The sequence below is a fragment of the Drosophila suzukii genome (assembly GCF_043229965.1).
Source record: "Drosophila suzukii chromosome 2 unlocalized genomic scaffold, CBGP_Dsuzu_IsoJpt1.0 scf_2c, whole genome shotgun sequence".
Lineage (NCBI taxonomy): Eukaryota > Metazoa > Arthropoda > Insecta > Diptera > Drosophilidae > Drosophila > Drosophila suzukii.
The window spans coordinates 23498375-23521127 of NW_027255896.1; the positions used below are offsets into that span (position 1 = coordinate 23498375).

Consider the following 22753-nt stretch of genomic DNA (forward strand, 5'->3'; position numbering starts at 1 on the left):
CCCTCTCTTTCTTGTCTTATAATCTGCCTGCACTCCGCGCTCGCAGAGACAAATTTCGGTTGGTCCGTTATTTTTTTTTGCGTCTCTCCGTTATGCTCGGCTAGCGACTAATATTTCGGCGGAAAAATATTCGTGGAGAAGCGACATGTGAATGCCCTAATATTTTAGGAGCATTATTGTGAATCGAAAAAAACAACTAATATTGTTTTATAAAAGTAAACTATTTGATTATAGTAAAATTTAGTAAATTGAATTTACTTATAATGTTATTTTTACTTATTATACATTCTTATTACAATATAATTTTATAGTTAAGTTATAGAAATTTAGTCCGTTAAAATTGATTTAAGTATTTAAAACATTTAAGGATTAACATTTAAAAAAAAATCGTATTGTATTTTTTACTCAAGAAGTAAAAACTATATAGTCGGATATATTTTACTTTAGAAAGGGTATAGGTGCAGTGGCACGCGCCAACAGCGAAGAGAAAACAAAAGAAATCTAGTAAAGGGGTGAGAAGACTTGGTGCATTCTGTTTGAGTGATTGAAAGGGAAGCATCCATTTTAATGGTGCGCAGCAGAGTTACTTTAATCGTTTAGGTAATATAATAAAGTCAGGTAAGTGCTACATTAAGTTTAAGATGTTGTGCATTGATCTTAGTTTAAAGTACGTAAATTTTGAAGGTATTCAATGGGTTCCGTTAGCCGAAAGTGGATGACGAAATGTTTTGTGCCAATAAAAATTCTGCAACAAGCTATAAAAGGTAAATATACAATTAAACAAATAAAACGCATTTTTTAAACATATGTTTTTTCAGGAGCGTTGGCCAAGGATTCAGAGGATCCGGACAAAGGTTTAAGAACGGCGATGTCTAACGTTAAAAATAAGCTTACGAAGCAAAAAAACAGAAACAATAATTGTACAATTTTTGAAAATCTAAATAGTACCATATAATTAAAATGAATTAAAATGAAATGAATTAAATTCTATATTTTTTTTAATTGAAAACTCAAGGAAAAATTCTGATTTTCACAAGTGATTCACTTGGGACGTGTCCCTTGCAAGTGATTTCACAAGTGAAAACTCAAGGAAAAATTCTGATATTCCCAAGTGTTTCACTTGGGACGTGTCCCTTGCAAGTGATTTCACATGTGAAAACTCAAAGAAAAATTCTGACTTTCCCAAGTGATTCACTTGGGACGAGTCACCGGCACGTGACAGGCCATACGAAAAATGAGTATAAGGAACAAGTGAAATCCCGTAGGACTTCGAAAAATTTTCATTTGAATTTTCACTTGTGAAAATGCGGACATCCCATACAATTTTCTATATGGAGCGTCACTTGTTCTTCACTTGTGCACGAGGACATGTCCCAGGTGGTTCCCAAGGTGATTCACAAGTGAAACTTTTTTTTTGGAACTGAAGGGTAGCTACTCGCGGCTGCGCTGCCTGCAAACATTGGCAGCAAAGTATATGCGCACAAATGTATTTGGCTGATAGCAGCGAGAGCGCGAGAGAAGTTGTACACGCATTCATTGTATGTGTCTGAACTCAGGCCATGGGAATATGCTGACACTAGCACTTCCCATAAGTTGGGCTCTGAGGCGCATTCATATTTCGGCTGGCCGCACGAGTTTAGCGGCCGGGACTTTTGTATTTGCTTAAGTAAACTGTAACACAATGTTGGTCTCGGTACAGTGGGTACTCGATATAATGATACATGCATACTACATGTGCTCTGGAGCGGATGATCGCCAGGCGTGGACTGCCCTCAGACATTTTTGCGATAATGCGACGAATTTCGTAGGAGCGTGCTTCAAGTTTCAGGATTTGAAGGACTTCCTCTTTGACAAAACGAATCAGCAAGAAATTACATCGTATTGTACAAAAGAATTTGAAAACTTTCATACCTCCACACTTTGGCGACCTCTGGGAGGCTGTTGTCAAGACGATAAGAATCGACCTTCAAGGAGCTTTTAACTGTCGCTGCTCAAACTAAGGCAATCCAAATCTCGTCCCCGCTCTCCCCACATGTATCGGATTCTATCGATTTGACCGTCCTAACCCACGGTCATTTTTTTTTCTGACGACTTCCTTCCAGTATTGCCAGACTGGTCAACGAAGGATGATAAGCTCAACTGCTCTCAACGATGGAGTCGGGTCAACGCCATCAAGCAACACATCTAAAGGCGCTGATCCACGGAGTATCTTCACGAGCTTCAGGCAAGGGTGAACTAAACGATGTACGGACGTCGAGAAGAATTATAAGGCGCCAAATTTGTAAATTGGTCCGCTTACCAATTGTTTTAAGGTAACTCGGTGCTTTCAATGGGGCCGTAATGTTCCCGTAATGTTGCCCAAATTTTGAATCTGAAAACACACATGTAATTATACCCTATACTAGAATAACAATTTTAGCTGCAATGTATTGTTCTCATCAATACCTATCGATTGACCCAAAAAAAAGTTTTCCACGCCCACTCTAACGCCCACAAACAGCCCAAACCTGTGACGCCCACAGTTTTCATGCTAGATAAATATTTGTGGCTCTCTCCTCGGTCAAGAAACCATTTTCGGGTGGATCCTAATAGGACCCGTTCCTGCTCCAAGGGAAAATCAGATTTCCGTTTTTTTCACACGAATCTCCCACACAGTTGACACGTCCCTGGATAGGCTTCTCACCAAATAGGTGGAGGATCTGCCAGTTAAAGTGATAAAATCTTCCAATTTGACATGTGAGGAAAATTTTCTCCGAACGACTACGAGAGACGATAACGGCAGGTTTGTCGTAAGTCTTCCGTTTCGTGATCCTCAAAACGTAAAATCCGCCCTCGGTCACTCCAGATCCTCCGCGTTGTCGCAGTTCCTAAGAACCGAGCAACGCCTAAAGAGGGAGAGTCAGCTGAAAGCCAAATACGACTCCGTGATTCAAGAGTATCTCGACCTCAATCACATGAAAGAAATCCGTCCTACCCATAATTCTGCCCGTTATTACCTTCCGCATCATGCCGTGCTCAAGCCGGAAAGTACAACCACCAAGTTACGTGTGGTTTTCAATGCCTCCAGCCCTTCAGAGAATGCCCGCGGCAAGTTCGATTCTCTCCCTGAACCCCTTTCTAGATAAGAAAGGGCTAATCAGGGCATGCGGCCGCGTAACGGCCTCCGACAGTTTGCGGTATGATGAACGACATCCGATAATCCTGCCGTACGAATGTGCACTCTCGCGACTTCTGGTAAAATTCACGCATCTCACTTCGTTACATGGTGGTAACCAGTTAGTGGTGCGTCTCACCCGGTCCAGATACTGGGTTCCGAGAACAAAGAACTTGGTGAAGGCAGTGGTTAACTCCTGCAAGGTCTGCGTTATCCACAAAAAGAGATTGCAAGTCCAGATGATGGGAAGTTTTCCACAAGAGCGAGTGTCTTTTTCCCGTCCGTTCACGTACACAGGGATGGACTACGCCGGCCCGTTTGATATAAAAAATTATACCGGAAGAGCTTGTCTCATTTCGAAAGGGTATATGTTGGTTTTCGTTTGTATTTCTACAAAGGCCATCCATCTAGAGCCTACATCCGACTTAACTACTGAAAGGTTTCTTGCCGCTTTCGCTCGTTTCGTCTCTAGAAGAGGGTGTCCTCGCCAAGTCCAGTCCGACAATGGAAAGACCTTCGTCGGCGCCTCCACCGTGCTTTCCCGAGAATTTCTGCAAACCGTTAAGGAGTCTGTGACCGATGCGTATAGTCATCAGCAGCTCACCTGGCAATTCATTCCTCCTGGGGCACCCCATATGGGAGGCCTATGGGAAGCTGGTGTCAAGAGCTTCAAGACCTTATTTTACAAGTCCACCGCTACACGGAAGTACACCTTTGAAGAGCTGTCCACCCTACTAGCGAGAATCGAAGCTTGTCTGAATACCAGACCGCTATCTCCCATGTCCGAGGATCCAACTGATCTCTTATCGTTGACACCAGGGCACTTTCTTGTTGGTGGACCTCTTCTATCCATAGTGGAACCTGAAGTAAAGGGCGAATCCAAGTCCATTCTGAACCGGTGGCAGCACTTAAAGTCTCTCCATCAACAATTCCGCACACAATGGAAGGATGAGTACCTTAAGGAGCTCCACAAGCGCAACAAGTGGCAAGTCCCCACAGAAAATCTGCGTGTCGGCGATCTGGTCGTCATTAAGGATGATAATTTACCCTCAAATGAGTGGCGACTCGGAAGAATAGACTCCGTTTTTCCGGGAGCCGATGGCAATGTCCGCGTAGTCGATATTCGTACGACACGCGGCATTGTCAAACGTCCAGTGACCAAGGTGGATCTTCTTCCAAGAGAGCCGTCCAAAACTACCTCGTAACGAGCCGCGTTTCTTATACACCTTAGTCCGTAGCCATTATCCACGTCATTGTTAATCAGCCCTGTTTGTTTTTTCCTTATCCACACTCTAAACAGGAAAATGGCTCCCCGTCCACGTAGCGCTCAGGCATTGGATAGCAGACGTACGAGAGGTACTCAGTCCTACCGATGCCGAGTCTGCCGCGGAATCCATCCTCTTCGGAAGTGTCAGAGGTTCCTAAAGCTGAGCGCAGAGAAGCGGCTGCGGGCAGTTCTTATAAACAAGTACTGCGCGAACTGTCTCGCACACGAGCACTCCACTGGGAGCTGTCGTAGCGGTGACCGGTGCAGAACGTGCAACCGGAACCATCACACGATGCTCCACATGCACGAACTTGTTTCCCGGAAAAAGTCCGGCTCCAAGCAAAAGCCCGCTTCTCCGCAGCGTTCGCGCCGGCAAGATCCGCCAACTCGCCAAACGCTTGCCCCTCCACCGCGCTCAGCATCCTCGATACCAGCTCCGTCGCTCGCGGCACTTCTCCAGCGTCATAGCGTCAACGTCCTCCCGACTGCTTTGGTGATCGTCGAGACCGGGGAGAAGACGTTCGACACCGCCGCACTCATCGATCCGTGCACCCCATTCGATGCATCCCTGGCCGCCGCGTTTCGTTTGCCGACAACAAACGTGGGCGAAGACAGCATCTGCACGGCGACGATTCGGTCGAAGGTCGACGAGGCCATCAAGCTGGAGGTGGTCCTCAAGATCGAGCCGAACGTGCGCATCCGCACCCCCATCCGTGCGCTCAGTGAGAGCGTCGTCAAAAAGTTTAAGGAGCTCATCCGCTCGCGGATGAGCGTTTCCATCGGCCAGCCACGATTTTCTTAATCCTGGGCGCGGACGTCTACCCGAAGGGGATACAGCCGGGCTTCCACATGGTCGACGAGGGACTGCCAGTAGCCCAAAAGACGGTGTTCGGGTGGATCCTCTCCGGCGCGTGTACGCAGGCTTAAGGCGTAGGCGACTGGCCGAAGTTTCGTCTCCTTTTTTTTTTGCAACGCTAGCGATTGCAAGGGGGGCGGAATGTTCAGGCCCACTGTCCGGCGAATCTGGACCGGTCCCGCTATCCAGCTGCACCGCTCTCTCGCTCTCCCGCTCTCTCGCGCTCCCGCTCTCCTGCGCTGTTCCCAGCTCCCCTCCGTGAAGTCTCCGCTGCGCTTTGGAGCGCAGAGCGGAGCTTAGATTTAAGTAGTTCAATTTTGGAAGTCATACTGAATAAACCGCGGTCGTACCCCCGCCTATTTTACAAGTTAACTTTTTTCGAGTACTTATTTTCGATCAAGGGGCAATACGCGTTTCGAGTGGTTTCTCCCCTACAGCTTAGACGCTTTCCGCCGCACCAGCAGCAAACCGCACCAGCAGCAAACCGCCGAAGCCCAGCGCAGCAGCCCGCCGACGCCGCCAGTTTCCCGCCGCCGCCTCCTACGCCATTCTACCAGCGCCGACGTACCCCGCTACCCCCCCCGGCGTATAGGAGGTTTCCAGCTAATTGAGGAAGAACATAGGCCGTCGTGCGGTGCCCAGCAAGACGGATCTATACCCCGTCGCGAAGTAATTATACCCGTTACTCGTAGAGTAAAAGGGTATACTAGATTCGTCGGAAAGTATGTAACAGGCAGAAGGAAGCGTTTCCGACCCCATAAAGTATATATATTCTTGATCAGGATCACTAGCCGAGTCGATCTAGCCATGTCCGTCTGTCCGTCTGTCCGTCTGTCCGTCTGTCTGTCCGGATGAACGCTGAGATCTCGGAAACTTTGGGAGCTAGGCTATTGAGATTTGGCGTGCAGATTCCTGAGCTTCTTACGCAGCGCAAGTTTGTTTCAGTAGAGTGCCACGCCCACTCTAACGCCCACAAACCGCCCAAAACGGTGGCTCCTACAGTTTTGATGCTAGAATAAAAATTTTAACTGAAATGTAATGTTCTCATCAATACCTATCGATTGACCCAAAAAAAAAATTGCCACGCCCACCCTAACGCCCATAAGCCGCCCACAAACTTCAAAAAATCGTTAATATGAACGTGGATATCTCGGAAACTATCAAAGATAGAGATTTAGATTCCGTAGCTTTATACGCAGCGCAAGTTTGTTACGCGAATATGCCACGCCCACTCTAACGCTTACAAACCGCGAAAACCTGTGACGCCCACAATTTTTACGCTAGATAAAAAATTTTAGCTGAAATGTATTGGTCTCGATAAAACCTATCGATTGGTCCAAAAAAAATTTGCCACGCCCACTCTAACGCCCATAACGCTTAAATCTGTTTACCGCCGGTAGGTGGCGCATTTTAGTCTCGCTTTGCTACTTGCATATCTCTATTTAGCTGAGTAACGGGTAGCTGATAGTCGAGGTACTCGACTATAGCGTTCTTCCTTGTTTTGGACTGTGAAGTCCGTAGACCCGGAAGCGGTGGCAACTGGCGTATTTGGTCTTGACCTGGGCCTCGGGGAGGGATTTGAAGGCGATTGGGAGGAGTTGGGTGTGATGGCGGCCATGGCAACTATGAGTGATTTCACAATCACGCAGCTGATGACCTCGTGCGAAGCAGTTCAGACACAGCTGCTTCCTCTTTATGTATGCCGACCGCTCGTCGACCGTCATCTGGAGGAACCGTGCACATGTGCGGACAGGATAGTTTTCCTTCTTACAAAGGTCACATCCTTTTGGCTTGGGTGCTACCCTTGTCTCGTAAGAATTTATTCTTCGAGGCGCTGCAGTGGGGGCGGATGTTTTTGGCAGAGATTGACTCGAACCTGACGGCCGTACGTCGTCTATGGCTTCTTAGGTCCGGTGACGCTCCGTAAGGAAGGCGTTCAGTTCCTGCCACGTCGGAATCTCTGCCTTATTGTGCAGGGACTGTTCCCACAAGGATAGCGTGAGCTTAGGAAGTTTGGAGGAGCACATGTACACTAAGAGGCAATTCCAATTTTCGGTTTCAATTCCGGACATTTCTATAGCCGTAAGGCAACCTTGGATGATACGTTGAAGTTCACGGATAGCTGACCCAGATTCCTGATTAACGGACTGCACACTGAAAAGTATTTTTAATTGACTATTTACTAACAACCGCTTGTTTTCGAAACGCTCAGTTAGGTTAGCTCAAGCTGAGCGAAAGCCGTCGTCAGTAAGGGGGGAGTTCGACACTATCGTGTGTGCATCGCCGCTTGTTTTGGCATTTAGGTGAAACTGTTTTTCGACTGGCGTCAGCCTCGGATTGTTTATATAAATGGCCGTAAACAGATCCCTAAAGGGAAAACCTCGGTATCGCACGGGGGCAGCCGACAGCCAGAGGAAATATAAGTCTGGGTAGGAACAGCTTGAACTTGGGGAGCCTGGGCTATCATATCCGCGATCTGAGCACCACATCTCTCGTAAACGGAATAGCAGTAGGCTTATTTAGCTTTGAGAATTGGCAAACTATCAGCTGCACTGTCTCCGGCTTCTGCTATGCACCCGGTGCATTCATCATATTCTGCCTTGATGCGGTCCCATAACGCGCGTATATCTTCGCGGCGGATGTTTAGCATGGACAGAGTAGGAGGAATCGGAAAAGGAGTGTTTGTTCTGGATTCAAACTCACTCAGCCGATCTGAGACCTCAATAAATTTGCTTAGAGCAATTTGGGAAGGTGTTAGTGCCATTTTGACGTTTGCACGGGTGACCCTTTTTCGGGGCGACGAGGTCTTGGCGGTTAGTTCGGGTGTTGACGGATCTACGGATATGCCTGGGACTACGACAGGTGGAATAGACAACCTAGGCAATTCTAATTTATCATTTCCTGCGCAGGAATTTTGTCTCCTTTTTTTTCTTGTAATATATTTGTCGTAATATTTTTAAGGTCTTTTATTGTTATTCTAGAGAGCGCGTCGGCTATATGATTGTCTTTTTCCTTGAGATATTTATTTATTTCGCCAACAGGTGGTACCTTAACTGGCTACTTGTCTATTACTAAACTAAATACTAAGGGACGAAAAGTAATTGTAAAGGGTGTTCTTAATTAATTCCCTGGGGGAGCATGGGTCCAGCCGCATGTGAGATGGAAGTTTGTGCCAGTAGAACAAGGCTCTACACAGAGGCTCATTAAAAGCATAGTTAGCTCTATAGGCCGGAATAAAAAAAGGTTGAAATGACCTTAAAGACCTACCAGGTACGGAAAAGCCTATGCTACTCAGCAATGCAGGGCAGTCTATTTTGGAGGACAGCAGGTCACAAATAAAAACTAGTGCGCTAGTTGTTCTACGATCTTGTAGGGAAGAAAGGTGCACAAGACGACATTTCGCAGAGTAAGAGGGAACCGGGTCCTTAAAGTTTAGAGAAAGAAGGGCAAAAGATAGGAATTTTTTTTGAACACGCTCAATACGATTGATGTGTGTAGTACCAGTCGGACTCCAGACAAACGAAGCATATTCCAATCTGGACCTAATGAACGAAGAAAATAGGCTTAGTTTCGTGTACGGATCTTTAAATTGCATGGAATTTCGTTTTACAAAACCATACATAGCGTATGCCTTTGGAATTATTTAATTTATGTGATCAATGAAAGTAAATTTAGTATCAAACATAACTCCTAGGTCCAGTGATTCATTTCTTAAGAAAAGAACATGGGAACTAATGGAATACGAGCTCAGGACATTAATTAATCGTTTGCTGTACCTAACGTAGAAACATTTTGACACGTTCAGAGGCAACTTATTACGAGAACACAAATTTCCCACCTTTTCAAGGTCATTTTGAAGAAGTTCACTATCGGAGATTGAATTCACACACAAACAACAGGAATTCAGAATTTGTTATGCAATAGCTTAAATCATTAATGAAGATGATGAATAGAAACGGACCCAATGCACTTCCCTGAGGAAGGCCAGAAGTAGCCACATACGGGTTTGAGAAAACACCATTGCACTCTACTAAATAAATCCGCCCATCTAAATAAGAGTTAAACCAATTTAATATTGATGAATGAAATCCCAGTTTCTGCAATTTTGCCAATAAAGCATTATGGGAGACTTTTTCAAATGCTTTGGCGAAGTCGGTGTAGACTACATCAACTTGATGATGACTGATGAACGAGTGGATGCAAAAAAGGTTAAACGTAGCTAAGTTAGGGGTAGTTGACCTTCCAGGCATAAAACCATGTTGGTTAGGACTGATGATCCGACCAGCAAGAAAAGTTAGCTGCTTAGCTATAATTCGTTCAAACATTTTTGAGACAATTGGCCTATAATTTGAAGCAAAATTTTTTTAACCAGACTTGAATATAGTAGAAACTGTGGAAAGTTTCCATCTATGCGTAAATACGCCAGTGGAAAGAACAGTATACAGTTTTTCGAAATAAATGTAGAAAGGCCATCGCAGTCTAATTTTCCTGAGTCGATAAAACTCTCAGCCGCCATATGACAGTCCAAATCAGTAACATCTAAGCACCCAATATTTAGCATCGTGGCAATGGCACTGAGTGAATCATCGTCATTCCACAGCGAGCTCGGCTCAAAGTTAGATGCAAAGTACTTGGCAAATAGATTAGCGACCCCAATATCTGAAGAAGCTGAAAGACTTTCATATGACATATGGGAAGGAAAGTAGGAGGTTGTTCGTTTAGAATTGACAAAGTGCCAGAATGCTTTAGGATTGGTAGTTAGTTTACACTCTATATCAGCAATATATTGGCTGTATAAGAATTTATTGAGGAACTCAAACTCACGCTTGTTGTTTGTACCGATCAAAGTCAGCAGCATCACCGCTTTCTATGTAGCGCTTATAGAATTTATTTCGGAGATTTTTGTATTTTTTTAGTCCTTGTGATTACCATGGTAGTCTATAAGAACTTTGAACTCTAGTTTTAGCGTATCTGCCTTTAATAGCAGAGAAAAAAGATATAAAAACTTCATAGGTTGTATTCACATCCGCATGCGAGAGGACTTCCGCCCATCTGATATTAGAAATATCACTACGGATAGAATCTAAAGTGCTAGAAATAATATAGGTAAGAGGCAAGCGAGAATTATTTGGTGAGAAAATATAACAAGTAGTTAAGATTAATAGGAGCTTCTGATGAGCATCACACGCAGCTAGAGGATTATCGCTGCAACATAAAGTAAGGCATAAATCAGGGTGTACAAAAATTAGATTTAGAAGCTTATTTAAGTCTGGACTAATCCCATACTAAGAAGCTCATCGCTGGGATTTTATCATAATTAAATAAATTATTTGTAAGATTCTTCAGCAAGGTAGTGGTACGGATACGAATAGGCTGGTGATCGGCGCTCCAAATATTAGGTGGGCAGTCAACATTAGCATTCAAAATATAACTGCACGCAGGTGAATCCACTACTGGTAATAATGAGCGAGAACGTACTACAGCTGCCGCAGTCCATTGTTGTTGTTGATGGCGAAAGCATCTCCGGAGAGCACCTTCAGAGAGAGCACTCTGAGACTCTCTGCGGACAACAAAAGCTCCAGCTGATGTTGTTGATGGTGCAACGGGAGAGAGGCGCAAGATGATGAGAGCGCAACTCCGAGGAGCGCGCCGATATTAGAACTAGGTGGACAGCGAATGTCGCGCAAAGCAAACAACAAAAGCTCCGGCAGATGTTGTTGATGAAGCATCAGGAGAGCAACGGAAAATTATGTGAGCGCAACTCCGAGGAGCGCGCCGAAATCCGAGCCAGGCGGACGGCGAATGTTGCACAAAGTGGACAACAAAAGCTCCGGCTGATGTTGTCGATGGTGCGTTAGGAGAGAGTCAGAAGATGAAGAGAGGGCAGTGAGAAAGGTAAGCAGCTGCCGATGTTGTTGCGAAAGCGACTCCGACAAATGAGGAAAGGCTTGCAGCCGATGTCCCGCAAAAGTATCGACGCCAGTGGCGTCGAACACTAGGGGTTTTTTGATGGCTGAATTGAGGATGAAGTTTAACCAGGCTCCGGCAAATTAGATAAGATTCCATCCCCTACCACAATGGCCCGTTCTCTATGAATAAATCTTTTGACCTTAACTGAGTTCGGCCAGAAATCGTTTTTGAAGACTGTATCGTAAAGCTGATCGGGGATACCAAGCTTGAAATTTACAAACTTTAAGCTTGGTGGACACATATTTTAAAACAGTATTCGGCTCTGTATCAGTTGCAAACTTTCCGACATGCAAAATTTCTTGGTCGGCAAAACATGAAGATCTTCGGCATTAGGAGCCACTCCAACAACATGTTTATTGGGCTTGTTGTTGTTCCTTCTCCTCTTATTTCGAACTTGTATGAAATTTCCTCTCTCAATATCCAGAGCATGATTAGAAGGGTCAACGACCGCGGAAGCCGTAGCAGCAGTAGCCGCATATGACTGGGGAGCTGCAGCTACGCTGGTAGGCCTCGGTAGACGATTCTTGGGATTTACATTCTGATTCAATGCATCATCTTTAGGGGGGAACGCCTCCAAGATTTTATTATGATGATATAAGCGCTCCAGGGCTTTAAATTTATCATCGAATTTATCGATTTTAGAATGCGAATCATTCGCAACCACACAGCTATCACATTGCCACAGTATATTTGGATTTAATAAGAGTTTGAGCACATCGTCCGGTAGGGCTACGCAAGAAGTATGATAGGCGCGACGGCACAAAGAAGGGCAGCGAACAGCATCCGAAGCGCGAAGCTGGGCCAATGTAACATCGGTATTGCACTCGGGACAGCGGGGAAGTAACATAGCGAAAATTTTGAGCACGTCTAAGCGCAATGAAAGCTAGATGACGACTGATTCCACAGTGAAATCATATTCTTCTAAGTCTAATCTCATTCGTGTTAGTTTTGATCTCAGGTTTGTCATTGAAAATAAGTAATTTAATGGCCTATGGTCTGTTTTTACTGTGAAGGATCTTCCATAAATATATGGTCGAAAATGATTTATCGCCTAGTGGATAGCTACTAACTCTTGTTTTGTTGTATTTTTGTTGCTTTCACCTTAAGTAAATGATCTTGATGCATAGGCTACTGGTAGCTGTGTTTGTTGTAATCTTGAGTAAGAACAGCTCCACACGCTTGTTTGCTTGCATCTGTTGTTCTCCAAAATTCTTTATTGATATATGCATATTGTAGTAGTGTAGGTTTTATCAATTGAATTTTAAGGTATTTGAAAGCGTTTAGACATTCATCTGTCCATTTGAATTTAAGGTTCTTTTAACATAATCTAGTTATGTGTCGTGAGTAATCGGAAATTTTTTTAATAAAACGTCTGTAGTATTTGCAAAATGCAACGAACATTCTAGCGCTGTCTGCGTCCGTTGGGACTGGGTATTTTTATATTACATCGTATTTTTTATTGTCTGGCAAAATACCTTTGTCAGTACACTTGTGTCCAAGGAAGGTCACTTCGTGTCTGAAAAATGTGAACTTTTCTGGGTGCAATTTAAGGTTGTGCTTCCTGCATAAATTAAAAACGTTTGTAAGATTTTTAATCATATGTTTTTTTGAACAACCGATGACAATTAGGTCATCCATATACAAGAATGCCTGTGAAGGTTCAATACCTAAAAATACCATTGTCATCAATCTTTGGAAAGAATTTGGCGCTATTTTTAAACCATAAGGTAATCGCGTGATGCGATAGAATCCATTGCTCGTGGAAAAGGACGTTATATTTCTAGACGTTTCTTCGAGTTCTATTTGAAGAAATCCTGATATCAGATCTAAACATGAAAAGTATTTAGCTCTACCACATTGGTCAAGAATGTCGTCTATTCTTGGTAGTAAAAATTTATCTGATAACATTTTTTGTTAATTTGGCGGTAATCAATTACTAAACGCCATCTTTTATTATCGCAATTTGGTAATTATTTTTTCGGGACGATTAATAATGGACTGATGTATTCAGAAACTGAAGGTTCTACTATTTTGTCTTTCATTAATTTCTCTACTTGTTTTTCCTACTTCGTCTTTTTGACTGTGGGGAATTCTATAATTCTTTATGTATAATGGTTCATCATTTTTCATGCTTATTTAATGTTTGTAAAAATTATTAGTTGATATCGATTCGGATTCTTTTCCGAATATATCTGTGTATTTCGTGCATAATTCGTTAAGTAGATCCTTGAATTGAGGTGGAAATTTTTTGTTCAGTTTGTCTAAAATTTCTTCTTTGTTTACATTTTTTTTAGATTTAGTTATGTCGTAATCATCCAGTGGTTCAACTTTCAGTGTATTTATTTGAATGATTGCAGTTTTGTCAGTTGTATTAAAAATTCGGACAAAAGTGTTTCTAGAATCTGCAATGGAATATTCAATGAATACACAATTTTGGATTTCTTAGTTTGGTATTAATACTTGTATATACCTGGTTGCTGAATTTATAGCAATTTTTCGGACTACTTCGGGTTTAGTAGAATTGTAAAATTATTGGAATATGAATCGGATTATAGAGGTTATCTGGTCTCAGTATGAGCCACTCGATGAAATCTTTGCCTATAATTCCATCACATGAAACAGGTAAATTTGATGTTACTATAAGAAAACAAGGAAGAACGCTATAGTCGAGTACCTCGACTATCAGATACCCGTTACTCAGCTAAAGGGACCAAAGGGAAATGGAGATATGCAAGCAGCAAAGCGAGATTAAAATGCGCCACCTACCGGCGGTAGACCGATTTAAGCGTTATGGTCGTTAGAGTGGGCGTGGAAATTTTTTTTTTTTGGGTCAATCGATAGGTATTGATGAGAACAAGACATTTCAGTTAAAATTATTATTCTAGCATCAAAACTGTAGGAGCCACAGTTTTTGGCGGTTTGTGGGCGTGACACTTTGCTAAAACAAACTTGCGCTGCGTAAGAAGCTTAGGAATCTGCACGCCAAATATTAATAGCCTAGCTCTTATAGTTTCCTAGACCTCAGCGTTCATCCGGACGGACAGACAGACGGACAGAAGGACAGACGGACAGACGGATAGTCGGACAGACGGACAGACGGACAGTCGGACAGACGGACAGACAGATATGGCTAGATCGACTCGGCTAGTGATCCTGATCAAGAATATATATACTTTATGGGGTCGGAAACGCTTCCTTCTGCCTGTTACATACTTTCCGACGAATCTAGTATAACCTATTAGTCTAAGAGTAACGGGTATAATTATGCGGTATAGCATAGTTGCTTGAAAGAAGTTCTATTGATAATAATCCCTTTGAGTTGGTTGTTTCTTCACCAACACCTGATACTTGGGTAATATTTTTATAATCAACATTGTTAAATGAGTCCGAAGTTTCTTTTATTAAAGAGATGTCTGCACCTGTATCAACTAATAATGTATATCATTTATTTGTGTGTTCATTTTTAAGAAAAACGAAAAGATTGAAATTAAGATTGATAGTATGAACCGTATGCTTTACTGGGTTTTTTGTATCTTAAGGATCTTTATTGGTTTTCCGACGTTGTTTGTACCTGTCGGACATTTTTATTGTTCTGTCTGTTGGTATTCGTATTTGTATTGTTGTTTGAACTGGTGGGTGGCGGCTTTCCTGGATTCCTCAAGCTTGTGTTGGGGACTTTCCTGGAAGAAATATGCTTCGGGGCACAGAAAATGACTTGGTCTCCGTTTCATTTGGAACTTCACTTTATTAGCCACTGCGTGTGCTTTCTTTCTATGGTAACTCAGAACTTACAGCTGGTACTTAGCTCTAATGTTAGGAGAGCGTGGTGGAGACTGTTAACAGTCCGAGAGCGAGATGAGACCATCTGGACAGTAGCGCCTTCTTGGCGCGGACATGGCCATGGTTTTAATGCTTTAATAAAAAAAGATAAGGCACTATTGTGGAAAAGCGGAGGTTGCCTTGGTCTCCATAGGAAGAAGTACTAGCTTGTGGATGGGACGCGTTATAGTCCCTCGAGCGGTAAGGATTTCGACTACGCGAACTCTACTATCGGCCCCTGGAAAGACAGATACAACTCTGCCGAGCCGCCAGTCGTTTGATGGCATATTGTCTTCTTTGACGACCACCATATCATCGACTTGGATATCTCTGGAAGGATTCTGCCACTTATTGCGCTTGTGAAGTTCCTTTAAGTACTCCTCTTTCCATCGCGAACTGAACTGCTGATGCAGGGCCTTTAAGTGTTGCCAGCGATTTATAATCGACTTAGCTTCGCCCTTAACTTTGGGTTCAGATGTGGAAAGCAACGGACCCGCAATCAGAAAGTGGCGTGGCGTCAATGCCAACAACTCAGAAGGATTTTCGGACATGGGAGACAGCGGCCTGGAATTGAGGCATGCTTCAACTTTGGCTAGAAGAGTTGACTACTCTTCAAACGTGTACTTCCGACTTGACGTCGACTTGTAGAAAAGTGCGTTGAAGCTTTTCACTCCAGCCTCCCACAATCCTCCCATATGTGGAGCTCCTGAAGGAATGAACCGCCACAAAATTCCCCGATAGCTATAGGTATCACTCCTTGATCGTCTGCATGAAATCCCGAGAAAGTAGAGTCGCTGCCCCCACAAAGGTTTTGCCATTATCCGAATTGACCCGCTGAGGACAACCTCTTCTCGCTACATATCCCTTGGTAATAAGGCATGCTCTGCCTGTATAGTTTTTTATCTCAAACGGGCCTGCATAATCAATGCCAGTATATGTAAATGGCATGGCGATTGGTAGGAAGATCGCCCATCAATTGCGTCTGTACTCACTTCTTGTGAATAGTGCACATCTTGCAGGACTTAAGCACAGCTTTTACCAGATTCTTGATTTTAGGAATCCAATATTTCGATCGGATGAGACGTACCACTAGTTGGTTGACGCCATGCAGGGAAATTGGTGTGAAAAAAGGACGAGCAGACGAGCTAGTCGACAGTTGTATGGCAGTATAATAGGAAGCCGCTCGTCATACTGAAGGGCCGTTGAGGCTGTAATGCGACCACATGCCCTTAACAGGCCTCGCTGGTCTAGAAATGAAAACAGGTTGGCTATCGGGCTGGAAACTGGAATTGGACGCTTATCGTTTAGGAATTTAAGCTCTTGGGTATATTTCTCCCGCTGAGCATATAGAATAAGGGCTCTTTCAGCTTCTCGGACCTCTTCCTTGGTAGGCCGATCAGCTGGGCCCCTTCTTGCCATCTTTGATTCATTTCTGTGGGGATATTTTCATCCCAGCCCAACTCTTGCAATCAAATCTCTTGCATAAAGATTTTTGAGCGGACAATAAACGGGGACAGCCATCCGGCTGGGTCAAAAAGTTTCGCGATTTGGGAAAGAACCTCTCTCTTCGTATAAGTAGATTCAATCAAAACTGGCGGTCGGACCAAATAGAACTCATCCGAGGTCGCATTCCACCGAACACCATGTGTTCTGGCAAAACTTTCGGAATTAAGGTCACAAAAGTCGTCGTGGAGTAGATGCTCGTTTAGGATATCATCGAGTATGCTCTCCTGATTAGCTGTCCACTTGCTCAATGGGAACCCAGCGCGGTTAAAAGCGTGGTGAAGCTCGCTGATCGCAAGTTGAGCCTCTTGAATGGAATTGGCCCCTGCCAGAACGTCCTCTACGTACATAAAAAGCCGAACAATATGGCTTGCTTTAGGGAAGTCCTTTTCTACGTCATCGGCCAATAGTTTGAGTACGCGGAGTACCAGAAAATGTGCACAGTTGACACCAAAGGTGACGGTTTTTAGTTTGAAATCGCTTACTTCTCCTTCTTTATTCCGGAATAAAATTCTTTGGCGTATGCTTGGGATCGACCTAGATCTGACGGTACATCTTTGTAATGTTTGCACTGAACACGTATTGGAAATAACGCCATTTCAAGATCTGAAAGGTTAAATCAGATTGTAGGACTGGACCAGCATGAAGAATGTCGTTCAAGCTTGTCCCATTTGCTGAAGGGCTAGAAGCATTGAATACCACGCGAAGTTTGGTGGTGGTGCTCTCAGGTTTGACCACCGCTTGGTGTGGAAGATAATAGCTTGGAGAATCGTAAGACGGGGGGACTTCTCTCATGTGACCCAGATCCAAATACTCTTGAATGACTGAGTCATATTGCTCTTTTAATGGAAAGTCTCTTTTAAAACGGTTTTCGTTTCTAAGAAACTGATCTAGGGCAATGGATCGCGAGTGCCCCAATTTGGATCCGAAATTTTCGGGTTCGCGAAACGGTAAAGTTAGCACGTATCTATCGCTTGCGTCTCTAGTGGTGGTTTGGAGAAAGTTGCTCTCGCAATAGGAATCGGATTCTTTTAACCTCTTAGTTGGTATGTTCTCCACCTCCCAAAACTTAGTGACAAGTTTATCCAAGCCCCCGTCACTCGTTTCGGTTATCTGGGTCGTGAAAGCTGACACCCGATTTTGGCTAGATGTACTACCAACTGGGTCTGTAAGCACCCAGTCGAAAATAGTTTCCTGACCTAGGAGAGAACCGCAAATGTTTGTGCGCATGCCGCTCAGCAACACGGACGGTAAAATGTCGGCTCCGATCAGAACATCTATCTGGGAACTCTCTAAAAATGTTGGATCTGCCAGGGGAATGGCATGTAAATAAATCAACGCATCTCGTGCCTAGCAAAACCGCTCTAGCACTGGTTGCTAAACAGTTCTGCACAAGGGGCAGATTTTCTGAACCGGTGGCGGCCCCCTGTACAGCTGGATTTTGTGGGCCTGCTGAATAACTAATTGCGGAAGTTGATTGGGAATTGTGGTTGCCATTATGCAACAGTGTATGATGCCGCGCTCGACATGTGAAACAGCTGTGAGTGCTAGTACATTCACGTTGCTGGTGGCATCTCGCGAAACAATTTAGGCAAAGCTGCTTTTTTTGATGTAGTTCGTTCGCATCCACAGACATCCACAGACAACTGAAGAAAATGCTGGCATAAGCGCACTTGGATGACTCTCTTTTGAGCACAGGTCGGAATTCTTTGGTTGTGTGGTCACCTTAGCTTCGAAGGAGTTGAGCTTCCTGGAAACGGGTTGACTCTTAGCGTTATCCTCAACCGCCTCAAGCGTTCGGTACCGGTCGCTAAGAAACGTGTTCATTTCATCCCAGGTCGGAATGTCGGACTTGAATGAAAGGGACTGCTCCCATAAGGAGAGGGTCAGTTTTGGTAATCTGCTGGCGCACAGGAATACCAGGAGATAGTCCCAGTTCTCTGTGGAAATGTTGGAATGAGACAGCGCTATCAAACACCCTTGGATTGTGCTCTGTAGGTCTTTCAGAGCCTGGCCAGATTCAGAACTTACGGAACTCAAATTAAAAAAGAGTTTGAGTTGGCTGTTTACTAGCAGTCTCTTATATACGAAACGGTATCGAAGCGCGGCCCATGAGGCGACTGGGCTACGATTGCCTTAGCCTCGCCGCTAGTTTTAGCGTTGAGATGAAAAAGTTTTTCGACGGATGTCAACTTAGAATTGTTGACATAAGCTGCTGTAAAAAGATCCCTAAATGTTGGCCATTTAAGAGTCCCCTTCGAATACTTCAGTATCGCATGGCGGTAACCGGCACCCAGACGGACTGTAAGTGGACTGATTATTGGTGCTCGTGGGCGGATGCTGAGATTTGGCTCGGTCGATAAGCTCACTGAGCTGAACCGCTAGCTCCTCGTACACCGAATAGCAATATTCATATTTTGGGTGCAGAGTCGCCAGAATCTCTTCCGCCCCTTCAGTCGTAATGCTGTAAATCGTGTCTAAACACGCTTCAAATTCTTTCTCGGCTTTGTCCCAGAGTGAGCGGACTTGTTCCTTACGGACTTTGCAGGTGTGGACGGACGGAGATGATGACCCTGGAGTTTCTTAATTGGCTCATACGGTCGGACACCGTGATGAACCGCGCGAGGGCTGCAAATGCAATTTCGTTACTCATTTTTTCCTGAAAACGAGTTGCTAGCGACTTTACGGACTTGGTCTGGATTTGTGGCCTAACCTTTGGCGTGAGCGGACTCAGAGACGATCGATTCTGATTGCTCGTAGGAACAGACAGCTTCTTGTCGTCTTCTTGGTGGCTAAGGATGTTTCGCTCTTTGCCTTTGTGATCGACTTTGGGGCTACTGGGCTTGTACCTGGCATTCCAGAACTCAAATTATCTGGACCGCCCTTGTTTGCGTTGTAAAAATTAGACCCACCCGGAAAAGTCTGTCCTGGAGTGTGGTCACACTGTTGCGGATCACCGGATTGGATTCCAAGAGAAAAAAGAACGACGAAAAATCGTATGGAATTAATTTATTTTGATTTTAAAAATCAAAAAAAAAATTAATATTTCGCGGTGGCTGCTCCGTTTTCCCGTTATGGCAATTTCAAGCGGTCCGCTTGTGCTCGCTATTAGCGTTACAGCTCCGGTATACTTTTGGAATATGTGGAAACGGAACAGTCGCACATCAACTACTTGATGTGCGAAGAAATAACGAGAACTCGGAACAAATGTTCTGCAAGATATTTGCAGTTGTTTGCTGTGATGCGGAAATGAGCGCTAGGAGTAGGAAAATAAATATATATTTCGCACCGTCACGGCTTGGAAAAAAAGTATTTATTTATTTTTATTTAATGGATGTGAGCCGCCGGTGTGTGCGAATTAGCGCTGCTGAAATAAATATCATGCAAATTCTTGAAAGGCGTATCGTGTGTGGACTGTATTGTAAATGTCGCTTTCGAAATGTTTGTAGGGTGTACCGCGAAAGAAGGTACGTGGGTTACCGTGCTTACGTTGCCTTACGTTACGCTACGTGAATTTTTCCCTTATGTACATATGTTGGGATGGCCAGGCATATGTACGAACATTAATAAGCGTGCATCAGGGTTATATGTGTGTATGTATGGGCGTATGATTTGTGTGTTTGTGGGAACTCGGAAATATATGTGTGTAAATTGCAATTTTAAATTTGTAATTTGTAATAATTTTGGAAATTGGAAATAATGTAAACTATGTTATAAATGTCGCTGTAGAAATGTTGCAGGGTGCAACGCGAATAGAATGTATGTTTATATGAATACGAATGGAAATGGCAAATACGAAAAATAAGCCGGAATATGGCGATCGTATGCACAATGGAAATGGTCGATCAGACAGATATAAGAAAATTGGGTTCCTGGGAAATATCGGCAATGGAAATATGGAATATTCGTACTTATCTTGGATTTTTTGAAGAACTCGGAAAACTCCGCCGCTGAACGCTGGAACTCGTAAACTGTTGGAAATATCCGGCTCGAAGGACCATGAACTGGAGGGTGGCGGCTTTCCTGGGTTCCTCAAGCTTGTGTTGGGGACTTTCCTGGAAGAAATATGCTTCAGGGCACAGAAAATGACTTGGTCTTCGCTTCACTGGGAACTTCACTTTATTAGCCGCTGCGTGTGCTTTCTTTCAATGGTAACTTAGAACTTACAGCTTGTACTTAACTCTAATGTTAGGAGAGCGGGGGTGGAGACTGTTAACAGTCCGAGAGCGAGATGAGAGACCATCTGGACGTAACTGCTCTCGTCTGTTAACCACTAACACTAACAGTAGCACCTCCTTGGCGCGGACATCTGTTGTTTTTGGTTTCCATCACGGTTGGTTCCTCTATAATAACCACGACCTCTATAATTGTTGTTGGTCTGATTATTAAAGTTTCGGTTATAACTGTTATTTTGGTTGTATCCATATTATATTGGTAATATCCGTTATGCTGATAATTACCTCGGTTATTGCCCCTACCGCGGTAATTGTTTCTGAAATTGCTACCGCGATAGCTGTTTCCTCTTTGTGTGTACAGTATTGAATTTTCATTGCCTGTCATTTCAGTACTGCATTGTATGTACTTAGTGACGGCTTCATTCATAGTTGTGAAGTTGCCTGCCTCTAAAACTGCTTTTAGGCGGCCATGCTCACAATTTTTAACCACTGTGGTAATGGCTTCTTTAAATTTCTCGTCTGTTTTTCCTTTCTGGCTTTTTTTCGCCATTTTGGCTTTGACTACGTCGGATGTTTCGCCGACTATAGTGTCTTGCAATTTCTTCATTTTTGAATTTATTGTTGTTTCATTCTGTACTTTGTATAGTGTAGATCCTATAATTTTGGATTTAGTGACTTCTACAGCCCAATTTTCGAATGTTCCTTTCGTCAAGTAAACCAACTTCAATGCTGTTATGAATCTTTGAAGATGTATCTTTTGCCCGTTAAACTCCGGGATGGCATTCGAGATATCTTTTACATATGCCCTTTGGGCTGCTGGATCTGCCATTATGTTTTCTTTTATGTCTGGCACACATACATCTGATCCTATATCATCTTCTTCTCCTGCTTCTGTTACTGTTATATCTGCAGGAATTGTTAGATCATGTAGATAGATGGATTCCTTCGCTCGAATCGAAATCTTTATTTTCCGTTAGGTCTATTTCTTTATCTATTGTCAAAGGGGTATTTAAAATTGTCGGTATCGATATATTTAAATTATACCTATCCTTGACATTTATTTGATTTGTACGTAACTTCATCAATAATTTAGATAATTTTGACCAATTCGTTTAATTTATTTCATGTACTAAAGTTCTTGCAGTATTGAAATGATCTACAAGAATCTTTGCATGTGTATTAATTGTGTCTTTATGTGTTGGCCTATTTTGGCTTATAAATTTGTAAGACTTGTCAAATGTGTCCTTTAATTCTCATATTTGGAGAGTTAATTGCTCCCATTCCATACTAATTTATTTATTTTTATTTTTTTTTGTATTAAATGTGCATCATTTTTAGCACATTTATGTGTCCTAGCACTGGGTGTATGTCTACTTCCCAGAATACTTTACCGTTTCTTACTGTTGACAGTACTATTGCTTTTTGCGTACCGCTGCAATGAATAAGCGGAAAAAAAGCTAGGTCGTACCTTTTTATATATTGGTCTTCAAATTCTAAAATTGATAGGGGCTCTGCTCTGTTTCTAAGTGTGGCTAATACCCTATTCTCAAAATTTGGTTGATTGGCTATAGTAATTCTGATGCAATCTGTAGTATTCAATTTAAGTTGTTAATAATTTTTATTTCTTTTCAAAATTTTAATTCTCTTATTTTTTTTAGTATGTCTCTGCATAAATATACAAATTTTGTATTTTATTTTTATTTTGAAACATATTTTTATATTAATTGTTTGTGCTTTATGAATTTAAATCTTATCCAGATCGTTGCCCTGGCTGCTGCTTATAGCATTTTTTGATACACACTTATTGTGGTACATATAGGCTTTATACAAAATGTATGCACTCATAATAAAAACAATTATTGATAATAATATGTTTGTTAAATCGGTATCAATAGTTTTTAATTCGATTTTATTAATTACATTGGCAGTGGCCACTGTTTTAGTATCAATTAAACAAATTTTGGGTATTATATCTGTAACGTATTCAAAATCTGTTTTAGATATTGCGT

At 43.0% G+C, this 22753-nt stretch overlaps 1 protein-coding gene and 1 long non-coding RNA gene across 2 annotated transcripts; one reads left to right on the forward strand and one right to left on the reverse strand.

Moving 5' to 3' along the window:
- The first annotated feature begins 427 nt into the window (after nucleotides 1-427).
- On the forward strand, nucleotides 428-985 carry LOC139354233 (uncharacterized). Its single transcript, XR_011605382.1, has 3 exons — nucleotides 428-618; nucleotides 685-764; nucleotides 819-985. It is a non-coding gene; the product is annotated as an uncharacterized lncRNA (long non-coding RNA).
- Nucleotides 986-17106: 16121 nt separating this feature from the next.
- Nucleotides 17107-18396, reverse strand: LOC139354365 (uncharacterized). Its single transcript, XM_070998588.1, has 2 exons — nucleotides 18243-18396; nucleotides 17107-17876 (listed from the first exon to the last, which is right to left on the reverse strand). Exons 1-2 carry the CDS (start codon nucleotides 18394-18396, stop codon nucleotides 17107-17109), a joined length of 924 nt encoding a protein of 307 aa, XP_070854689.1.
- Between the last annotated feature and the right edge of the window lie 4357 nt (nucleotides 18397-22753).

Excerpts from the sequence above, each read along its gene's own strand:
- LOC139354365 (XM_070998588.1), bottom strand. The coding sequence starts at position 18,396 with ATGAACACGTTTCTTAGCGACCGGTACCGAACGCTTGAGGCGGTTGAG. Across the intron at positions 17,877-18,242 it reads CTCAAAAGAGAGTCATCCAA|ATCCAACATTTTTAGAGAGT; the intron begins GTGCGCTTATGC and ends TTCCCCTGGCAG.